Below are 9,955 nucleotides of genomic sequence, written 5' to 3'. Positions count from 1 at the left end.
GAGCCCCTTTTAAAAAATCTTCAATTTGGCAACAGTGTGCACATTGTTTTGACGTTTCTCCTTATCACAGGGGTATTTGTTTTCATTTCTCTACTAATATTAATAAAAAGATAAATTTGTCATCGCATCTGGTTGGGTGTAGTTTATTACTCATAAGTTTCAATAAATCTGCATATTTCCAATTATTTTTGAGCCAGCAAAATGTCAATTTATCCAAGCCTGGAAGACATGAAGGTGGATGAGCTAAACAGGGCTCAAATAAAGGTAGGAATTTTAAATTTAGATAACAATGTTGATTTAAATCACTACTGACAAGTAGCTTGCAGCGATAATAATGATAGTCAACTAGAATCTAGCAGTAGCCAACCATTTATTAGAAAGTTGTACAGCTAATAAAACTAGGTAGCTGGGGATTTATTTACATCTCCTTTTCCTATAGATTGCTTCAGACTTCAGTGCTCCTCCTCCATATAATGAAAATTTGCCCAGTAATGGGGGAATGTATCCAGAATTGGGTAATTACATGGGATTGGAACTGAGTGAGGCTGTCCTTAGGGAAAATATGCCTGAGTACCTTAACTCAGTTGCCATCTACCAACAGCAGGTATCAGCATCTTTAATCTATTAAATTCTCAACAAACAGTAACTAATAATATATTTCCCAGTCTCCTGCAATAAACAATGGAACTGCTGTTATGGTTGCTCCTCTATCTTCACAATCTCAAGGTTTGGTAAAGGCTCAAGTCACTCATGGTGTTAGAGAGGTTATCCTTTGTAAAGATGCAGAAAACAAGGTTTAATTTAACCATATAAACATAAATTAAACTCTGATTGTGTTCTAAATGTCTCTAGGTGGGCCTTAGAGTCAGAGAAATCAACAAGGGCATTTTTATAGCTCTGGTGGTTGAAAACTCCCCAGCAGCGCTGGTCGGTCTGAGATTCGGCGATCAAATCCTGCAACTTAATGGAATTAACGTAGCCGGATTCACCATGGACAAAGTGCATGAATTGATCAAGAAAAGTCCAGTCAATGGGATCAAAATAGCGGTGCGGGACCGGCCATTTGAACGTACCATCACTCTGCACAAGGACAGCACAGGTGGGCTGGGTTTCCAGTACAAAAATGGTAAAATAGTGGCCCTGGTCAAAGACTCGTCAGCGGCAAAAAATGGCGTTTTGACCGATCATCAAATGTTGGAAGTGGATGGTCAGAATGTGGTCGGTTTGAAGGACAAACAGATCAAGGAAATTATCAAGAAGGCAGGAAATGTGGTCACTGTCACTGTAATTCCTAGTTTTATTTATGATCACATGGTTAAAAAGTAACTATTCAGAATTGTCATTGTATTTAAGTTACAATTTTTTATTGTTACAGGATGTCTGGATCTTTGCTAAAAGATTTGATGGATCATTCAATTCCCATTCTTTAAATGGACACCAACAGATTTTTTCTGCATAATAATCAAAAAAGAAATCTGAGATTATCATATTATATACTATTCCCAAGGGCCATATAAAAGTGTTAGTCTTTACTGTTTATCTCTTGTATTTTATTTATGTTTTTGAATTGTATGTGGGCTGCATGCAATATTGACTACTGGCATGTGAACGTGTCAGGTTATTTTTCTATTTTAATGTAATACAGTTTAGGTCTAGACATGTGCCATATTTGCAGCAGAACAGTAAACTATACAGGGCAGCCAAATGTTAATATTAGCAATAATAATTTAACTGTCTTGTTTTTCTGGTGTAGAAACTACTATATGGCATATCAATGTTTGCATTTAATTTAAAGATAAGATGACAATCCTGTTTCAAATATTAATTTTAATGTATTCTTACTGCCAAAGTTTCAGCTGATCACCCCCAATCACCATTATTCCCAAAAACCAAAATGTTACGTTACGTAGTACGTTAGATTATATTATGTATTCTTCTTATAATAAACATTTGAAATTATTTATTACATTTTTAGTTAAAGTATTATTTTCACTTACCCTCCCCAGCCGCCATTTTGCATCACATTCACTGCTGCAACAAAAGAAGAAAAGATGTTGACATTTGCAGGGTATTGCAATGTTGCCAAACTATCTTATCTAAGACAACAGCATTAGAACAACTTAACCTCAAAATTCCATTTAAAAAAGTTATAACATTATTTGTAAAGAGGAAATCAAATTTCTATTATTATTAAAATGAACAGATTAATTACCAGACTGCATCCATTAATACCCCGAGGTAAATTCAAATAATACATTTTCCTTCTTGGCAATATAGCAATATAAACATTTTTCAGTGATCACCCATAGGCAAAACACAACTTCTGCTGGTAGCCCCACTGATGAACCAGTTTTTGACATGGACAATCCCTTTGAGAAGGAACACGAAAAGTGTATGCTTTGCAAACACAAGATTCATGTGGACTATAAAAATGTCAGGCTATTATCGCAATTTCAGTCCTCTTACACTGGCAGGGTTTATGGTAGGCACATAACTCGACTGTGCAAAGCACAGCAAAAAGTGGTGGAGGCGGAAATGGTGAAAGCCCAGGATTGTGGACTGATGCCTACTTATTTGAAAGACCCGATTTTCCTGGAGGATCCTCAGTTGTTTGACCCAGAAAATCCTATTAGACCTCATAGATTCTAATTATTGGTAGTGTTTTTTTTAGTTATTATAGGGTAAATAAAAAGCTTTAATAAATGTTACTATTTATTACTAAACTGTAGTTAAACAATCTTTGTCCACTTTTGAGACATGCACTGCCAGATTCTCAGAAGCAAAAAGGGTTTGGAAAGATCTCAGATAGCCTCTTTCTGAATCACTGTGGTTGCATAAAATGACACTGACACCTCTCTGAGTGGCATCAAGCACTTCATGATGTGACATCTCCCCTGTTAGGTATAAATCTACATCTAAGTTACCCAGTACTGAAGCACCAGATCCAGCACACAAAGCCACTGTTTTTACAGTAGAATCTAAACATCTTCAATTAACTGAATGTCTGAATTTACACTGTTCAAGTTACCTAAACTTTTTGATTTCCCCAGTCCCAACCGTAAGTGTGGTAACCCAATATGCTGCTTAACTAGTTCAATGGCTTTAGACAGTGAAATTGCATTTATAGATAGCAGGCGACCCATTCCAATTTTACTGTCATCTTTATTGGGTAATATAGGCTCACTTTTCACCACTGGTAATGCTGAGGCTAACCAATCATTCACCCCATTGGCCATGGCATCCCATGAAGTGTGAGGACTGAACACAGCAATATTGTGCTTTATACACTGAACTATGATTCGTTCTTTCCAACAACTAAAACACAGTTTAGTACTCAATTTGTACTGTAACTCCTACAGGCACTAACCTTTGAGATACACTTTTGAGCGGTCTGAAAATATTTGGATGATAGGAAATTATCAGTTGAGCTCCAAGTTGGACGGCTTCAGCCACCACTTCTTCAGTCAAATCTATGGTTAATAGAGCACTGGATATAGTGAGGTTGCTGCTAGGTTCAACTAATAAGCCCACATTGTCCCAGGACTCTGCTAAAGTTAAAGGGGCAATTGCTTGTAATTTTTTTACAACTTCTTGGAGCTGATATCCTTGGTTTGGCATTTTGTTGAATTGGTTTGTGCAAAATTTTGGTAAACTGAATTGCGGTGGAACTTGTTTTGCTACTAAAAGACCGGTAAATCTATAAAATATATGCATTCTTCATTTTATTATTATTTTAATAAAAGATCAACAACTAGAATAGTAGGGTTTGTGGCACTTTGGCAACGTTGTAATAAGACTTATGTCATTTGGTCGTGCTCTTCGACTAGGAATGATTGTGATATCGATATACTACATTACAATCGATAACTGTACACATTTGATTCGATATAGTCGCTGTTATAAATAGTCGTTAATTATTTTCATTAATTTAAAAATAGGGAAAGTGTAATAAATTAAATAAAACACAGGTAGGAGGAAGTAGGTATGTATATAATGTACAAGTTTGCGAATAAAATAATCAACTTAGCTATGGTTATGTACAAAACTTTAAGTGAGGACAACCTAATTTACTTACATTAATAAATACAACTCTATACAGTGGTTTCCTAATAATTGTAGTTTTTTTTGCTTGCTACAACAACAAAGAACACAACGGTTGTATTTTTAGTCTTTTCGTCTTCCACCCCTCTTCCGGTTAAATTACCACTTTGAAGGAAATTTAACATTCTTTCCGTGACCGATACAAAATGTTCCCATTCACATAATAAATCTATATAATAGGACGTGAGATAAATTCACGAAGGAGCAACATCCCCTCTACAAATAATACAAGTCTTTGTTGGACTAGTGTATCTACATAATAAAAGACTTTTATCATCCCTAGGGAAATGGTTAAACATAAACAAACATAAATTACACATTTTCTAGACACATTTACACGACTTTTATTCTCAAGTCTTAGAGTGGAAACTAGTACAAGTCGTTTTAATAAGATAATGCCAACTCGGCCTTTCTTTTAGTTCTCTATATACAACTAATCTTGGTTGATCTCAGTTTTAATAAACCAAACCGACCCTCGCAGCAACTATTGTCGGGAACAATGGCGATTGGCGAGAAATCGATCTGCGTTTATCAAAATTCCATGGGGTTACCAAACCAGCATGTACCACCCCTGTCACCACTCATTTTGTTTTTTTTTTTTGGCACTCTATGTATATTTTACTCTATTCCACCTGGTTGGTCATTGGGTGGGGATTCAGCGAGTTAGGCACATTTGGCGTTTACCAAATTCAAAGCGAATCGATGACCTGGTGGACTGTCGAACATCTGTAACAAGAGTTACTTTTTACTTTACCTATTTTACAAATAAACAACAATTTGTACCTACCTCCACATCGTCATCTTCATCGCTACTGTCCTCCTCGCTGGAATAGGGTGAGTCAATGCCGGTCGTTGTCAAATATTGTCGAATATCGTCAGGCAGGACGGGACAAGTTTGCCAAGCGTTTCTGCCCCGATAATTGCGCAGGTCGGGGTTCAGGCGCAAGCTCTCGCTCAACAAATACTTGACCATTTTTTCGTCACGATTCTGGACGGCGTAATGCAGCACCGTCAATCCTTGAAGTCCTTCTCTGGCATTGACATCGGCACCACTGGCCAAGAGATGGCGCAACACGTCCAAGTGTCCGTGACTGGCCGCAACATGGGCGCACGTTTGACCTGAAATCAAATTTTTTTTCATAATTTCGGAAAAAATGTGTTTTCCATTAACGGCAAATAAAAGTGGATTGTCAGATAGTATGGTCGAATGACCGACCCCAAAATCCCAGCAACATTGCATTAGCGCGTCGGAATTTCGGAAATCCCGGCCGCATTATTAAAAATGTTGTTTGCTAACCGCGTTGCCAAATTTTAACCACTTTTGTTCTGTTCACTTATACCATTTTGGCGAAGGAAAACCTGAAAATAGAAGAGTATTCAGGATCTCGTGATTGAGTGGGTGTTTGCGCCCGTCTCCCTGTCTATTTTGAACCATTTCATGTGTTCCTTTCAATACGAGCCAGAAAACTATTCCCGTTTGCGTAATTCGGGTCTCCCAAATACTACTGGAATTTCCACGAGCCAAAAAAACACTTTGATCGAGGACTTTTAGACGTCACGATATTTTCCCATTTCTGTTTGTATTATCCACTCCCTAATAAATCACTCCGTGTCGATTGATTATACTTTTTTTTTTATCAAAGATTTTCGATTATTGATGGAAATTCCATACAAACACACACCTACCGTAAGTACTTCAAAATTTTAAAAAGCAATTACCTTAATCTCATCAGTGACAGATGTTTATCGATATTATAAAAATATAATTTTTTTTTGATTGATTTGATGAAGACCGTGACAAAATATGGTAATTACTAACGAAAAATCAACGCTAAAATAGCTCCATTTTCACCTCTGATTCTTGGGAACAATCAAAATGTCATTAATTTGTTTAGACAGTTAATGATGTCGCCATTTATAACTCGTTTACTAAGTTGATTCAGGTCAGGAATGAACAAGAGTACGGTCACGTTTTGCTCGAAATAGGTCACATGACCGGAAAGAAGAAGAAGAAGAAGTAAGTAAGTTTGTCGAGGGTATTGAATACTTACGGCGTTTGGCAACAGCGCGCTAAAAATATGGCCTACTTGATATGTTTTTCGTTTTCTGTCTTAGTCCCGCGCATGCAATAATGTACGTTTCTCTGTCCGTTACGCGGTTTTGCTACCGAGCTATTCCGATCACCGATTATCTCACCCGATCGTTATACGTCTCGAAGTGTCAAATTTTGAGGTTAATATCAGCGTTTTTGAAATTTGTTGTGACTTGTGATTCTATTTTACGTTCCTGTGGTCAATAAACGGTTTACTTGTGAACAAACAACATTTCAAATGTGCGAAGCTGACTTCTATAGTTTGATCTAAAAATGTGTCTGCAGTACTAAAGCTAAGTATTATCATTTACTAGCATGAGTAGTGTAAAAAACATTGAATTGTTAAGCCCCTACCTGAAATTCTACGCAAACAAACATGTGTACATTATTTCTCAAAGTGTATACACAAAAGCTGAGTAAAACACATCAGATTTCAAAACTCTCACCTCAAGGTCTCCTAATCACGCTTAAACTAAGTTTTCCTCACTCCCAATACCCTAAAAGTTAATTAAAACACTAAAAACCACTCAGACCTTTCTGTAAATATGCAATTCAAAATGTAAAACAAACACGGTTCTGACATTAGATGTCACATTTGAAAGTACACACAACAACACGTTCCTAACCTAACATTATAAATAATATAACACTGTCACTGTCAAAATCAATGTAAACAAAGGGAGAAATGACAGCTGGAATGCCCGAAATTGTTTTTAAAACTGACCACCAGAGGGAGTATCTCTCTTACCTTGAAAGGCCACTAGTTGAGAATATTAATAAAATTACTGCAAAAATGTGGCTTGTTATTGTTTCACATTAAGCCCCTCAATTGACGAGCGTACAGACAAGCGGTATAACAATTATTATTAAACAATCAAAACCGTGTGACAAATTTAAGACATTTACTACAACGTAAAACTTTAAGAAAAATCACCAAAATAAATGTCCACTACTTGTAATAAAATCTGATATTAACAATCTAACATATCGCAATGACACGTGTATGGATTTCCCAAAATGTATAACGTTTTACAATAATTCGAGTACCGTACTTTGACTTTGAATTATTATAACCATTCGTCCCCGCTAATGAATTAGTTAAACGCAAACGGTGTTGCGTCTTTGCTAAAACATGACTATCTCCTGCAAGACGAGAAATAATATAAACAGACACGACCGGCAATAAAAGTTAATCAAAAAATTACACATTTTTCCCAGAATTCATACATCCGGACATCCACACCTTTGTCCATGTTACAAATTTACATACATTAACACACACACACACACAGGTACGTCAGATTTAATTTGTTTGTCTCGATTGATTTTTTCTAGAATAAACTCACACAGACGTGTTTTTGGTGTTTGTCATTCCTAAAGCTAAGGTCTATAAAACGATATAATAAAAGTCCGCGTAACTGGACACCCAAAAAAAAATGAACTAAACGGTGATATCATGTTTATTCAAACCCAGAATGTGATCATTACGAATTCTTTGTGTTCTCTCAAAAAATTGGTCGGGATTTCCTGCTCGCTACTCATGAATATTTCAACAAAGTTTTCCTCCTCACGTCAAGTCCCTTAAATTGTGAACGTAGCGGCAACGTGGCAATAATTTGAAGGATGTTTAAATTTAGAGTGAAGGAAATTTTTAATTTCTACAGCGCTGCCTAAAATGGTTCGCTTGGTTCATCAGTCTTGCCCGCTATTCCTGCACTGTTTTGGTTTTATTTTTAAAAGAGGAATTTTTCATCCCGTGTTTTGATTGGCAACAGGTTGTTTTCGGTATATGTAACCAGTAAGATTAAGTTATACGGTAAAAGTCAGGAAAATTCAGTGTACACTTAAAAGCAATAACAATCATTTACGTCAATGCGATGGTTGACTCGTCTAAATCGTACAAATAACAGATTTTGCGCCGAGATGCATATCAACGATAACATTTTTCTCCACGATATTTAGTAAGGCGGCAAAGCTTGGCAAACGACATCTAAAAAAGGTATGTCGTAGGTATAGTGAGAGAACGCAGCACTTAAAAGATAACCTTGCTCTGGGGAAATTTGCTAATCTCTTTGGGATTTCCTAAAACGTTTTTACAAGCCAGGTCGTATAACAAATCATATTTTATGGTCGCACACTGAGTGGTTAGACAACAATGATGATGAGCTTATGATGAACCGTTATACGTCAATGGTACACATATTCAGTTTTAGATGTCACCAGATTGATGATCATTACTAAAAATACAGTTTTCAATATATTTCTTAATTTGATATTCTTTCAGGCTGTACGTAGAGAATTTAATGTTTTTCCCACTTGCGTCATTCTATCTACTCCTTCCTTCCTAGAAAAAAAAAACAGTCATAGAAAGTTTCTTTAGGGACCTAGAGTTCATAGCAGTAAACAACGTTATTGCTGTGTAAACAATTTAGGAAAAACCAGGGTGTACTTAGTGAATGGACGTGAGTGAACGGAAATTACCAAAATGTTCTCTCTTCGAGGTTCGCGGATTTGCACGTTCAGCGGCAACGTAGAAAATTTCATAAAGTAACTGAGGGGAGCCCGTTTGCAGGACCCCACGACGCGTTTGGGAAAACCAGACCGGTCTGGCAGCCAACTGCAAATTCCGCATATTTTCGACGCGACTTTGTTCTTTCAGAAGCTTAAAAAAGATCGGCTCGTCGAGAGAGGTCTAAATCGGGATTCTGGAGTATTTTCATTCCAGGACGAGTAGCTAAAATTATTGTGCCTGAACTTCATTCAAAAAATACAGAAAAAAATTGGCAGACTTATGTCATCACTGACCTGCAGCACATCATCGTAGTTAACCATCGCAAAGCATTGAAACAATATACCACCAGAACAAGAGACAAAAAATTTACCGTTACAGTAGATTTGGTAGCCTTTCAAGGCTGCTAAAAATAGAAACTATCAAAGGTAATTTCCTTTTTCCACTTGCGGAAACAATTCTCCTCAAGGACCTAAAATTAATTATCGACAACCTTCTATCTCGATGTATTTCCTAAGAAATTCACAGTAATTTCTCCGAACAGTAAATTGAGTCGCAGCAGTGAACCATAATTTGACCTTATTCAAGTATTATATCAAGCAAACAGATTTTCGTAATTCTAGTGTAGGTTAACGGAAGCGGTTGAGACCAAAGGTCGTCCAACTGTTTATTTATCACTATTGAGTAGTAACAAACATGCCAGGAAGTTACCATGGCCCCACTAAACGTAATTAACCTTCTTGAGCTTTTCTAAAATTCACATTTGAGATTGTATTTCTAAAGTTAGACAACAATAGAGTTTATTTATAATCATGATGCGGTAGAAGAACCACTTGTATGGAGTGTATGTAGTATGACAAGAACTTACCCAGATAATTCCACTGATCGAGTTTTGGTTTTTCATAAGGTACGGTCTGGTACCCCAACGCTAGCGCTTCCCTCGATTTGGGACTGACTGGGTCCATTATTGCCCTCACACAGTTCAAATCTCCCGATTTGGCGGCAAGATGGAGCGGCGAATTACCCTAAAAATATTATTGATAGTAATCTAACAGGTTTATATCAGTTCAGACTGAACCAATCTGGTTCAGAGCAGAAGCGTTTTCATTGCAAATTAGGTTGGCCAATACTTTATAAAATAATTGCAGAACAAAAACATTTTAGTAGTCAAAGGTAATTGTTTTAATTAGCTTTATCAATACCGCAACTCAGTACATTCAACATTCAAAGAGGAATAAGCAAAACGATATGGC

General features: G+C 36.7%; 4 protein-coding genes and 1 long non-coding RNA gene across 5 annotated transcripts in view; 2 read left to right on the top strand and 3 right to left on the bottom strand.

The window, feature by feature from the left end:
* The first annotated feature begins 44 nt into the window (after positions 1 to 44).
* LOC145728831 (syntenin-1-like) lies at positions 45 to 1,959 on the top strand. The gene is made up of 5 exons (XM_081979373.1): positions 45 to 264; positions 440 to 604; positions 666 to 794; positions 853 to 1,322; positions 1,376 to 1,959. Exons 1-5 carry the CDS (start codon positions 202 to 204, stop codon positions 1,428 to 1,430), a joined length of 882 nt encoding a protein of 293 aa, XP_081835499.1. The 5' UTR covers positions 45 to 201; the 3' UTR covers positions 1,431 to 1,959.
* A 118-nt stretch (positions 1,960 to 2,077) lies between these two features.
* Positions 2,078 to 2,703, top strand: mRpS18C (mitochondrial ribosomal protein S18C). Its single transcript, XM_081979379.1, has 2 exons — positions 2,078 to 2,238; positions 2,297 to 2,703. The coding sequence occupies exons 1-2, from the start codon at positions 2,196 to 2,198 to the stop codon at positions 2,647 to 2,649; spliced, it is 396 nt and encodes a 131-aa protein (XP_081835505.1). The 5' UTR covers positions 2,078 to 2,195; the 3' UTR covers positions 2,650 to 2,703.
* LOC145728830 (NIF3-like protein 1) lies at positions 2,695 to 3,793 on the bottom strand. Its single transcript, XM_081979370.1, has 3 exons — positions 3,368 to 3,793; positions 3,029 to 3,315; positions 2,695 to 2,978 (listed from the first exon to the last, which is right to left on the bottom strand). Exons 1-3 carry the CDS (start codon positions 3,712 to 3,714, stop codon positions 2,719 to 2,721), a joined length of 894 nt encoding a protein of 297 aa, XP_081835496.1. The 5' UTR covers positions 3,715 to 3,793; the 3' UTR covers positions 2,695 to 2,718.
* A 178-nt stretch (positions 3,794 to 3,971) lies between these two features.
* LOC145728825 (NF-kappa-B inhibitor cactus-like) overlaps positions 3,972 to 9,955 on the bottom strand; it is a 12,877-nt gene continuing 6,893 nt past the window's right edge. Inside the window, exons 4-6 of the mRNA XM_081979365.1 lie at positions 9,571 to 9,727; positions 4,889 to 5,220; positions 3,972 to 4,827 (exon numbers count right to left, since the gene is read on the bottom strand). Coding sequence (XP_081835491.1) covers positions 4,765 to 4,827; positions 4,889 to 5,220; positions 9,571 to 9,727 — 552 coding nt within the window. The 3' untranslated portion in view covers positions 3,972 to 4,764. The remainder of the gene's footprint in view (positions 4,828 to 4,888; positions 5,221 to 9,570; positions 9,728 to 9,955) is intronic.
* Positions 7,188 to 9,564, bottom strand: LOC145728845 (uncharacterized). Its single transcript, XR_014178180.1, has 2 exons — positions 8,238 to 9,564; positions 7,188 to 8,183 (listed from the first exon to the last, which is right to left on the bottom strand). It is a non-coding gene; the product is annotated as an uncharacterized LOC145728845 (long non-coding RNA).

This window comes from Ips typographus, linkage group LG4 (assembly GCF_016097725.1).
Source record: "Ips typographus isolate SLU linkage group LG4, UJ_Ityp_2.0, whole genome shotgun sequence".
Lineage (NCBI taxonomy): Eukaryota > Metazoa > Arthropoda > Insecta > Coleoptera > Curculionidae > Ips > Ips typographus.
Note: the sequence above shows the minus strand (reverse complement) of the source record. Positions and strands in the feature narration are given on the sequence as shown.

Bases quoted from the DNA above. Each gene is read 5' to 3' on its own strand.
- LOC145728831 (XM_081979373.1), top strand. From the start codon at position 202: ATGTCAATTTATCCAAGCCTGGAAGACATGAAGGTGGATGAGCTAAAC. The intron at 265-439 runs GTAGGAATTTTA...CTTTTCCTATAG, and splicing joins TAAACAGGGCTCAAATAAAG to ATTGCTTCAGACTTCAGTGC. The intron at 605-665 runs GTATCAGCATCT...TATATTTCCCAG, and splicing joins TTGCCATCTACCAACAGCAG to TCTCCTGCAATAAACAATGG.
- mRpS18C (XM_081979379.1), top strand. From the start codon at position 2,196: ATGAACAGATTAATTACCAGACTGCATCCATTAATACCCCGAG. The intron at 2,239-2,296 runs GTAAATTCAAAT...AACATTTTTCAG, and splicing joins GCATCCATTAATACCCCGAG to TGATCACCCATAGGCAAAAC.
- LOC145728830 (XM_081979370.1), bottom strand. From the start codon at position 3,714: ATGCATATATTTTATAGATTTACCGGTCTTTTAGTAGCAAAACAAGTT. The intron at 3,316-3,367 runs GTTAGTGCCTGT...ACTGTGTTTTAG, and splicing joins CTCAAAAGTGTATCTCAAAG to TTGTTGGAAAGAACGAATCA. The intron at 2,979-3,028 runs GTAACTTGAACA...GAAGATGTTTAG, and splicing joins GGGGAAATCAAAAAGTTTAG to ATTCTACTGTAAAAACAGTG.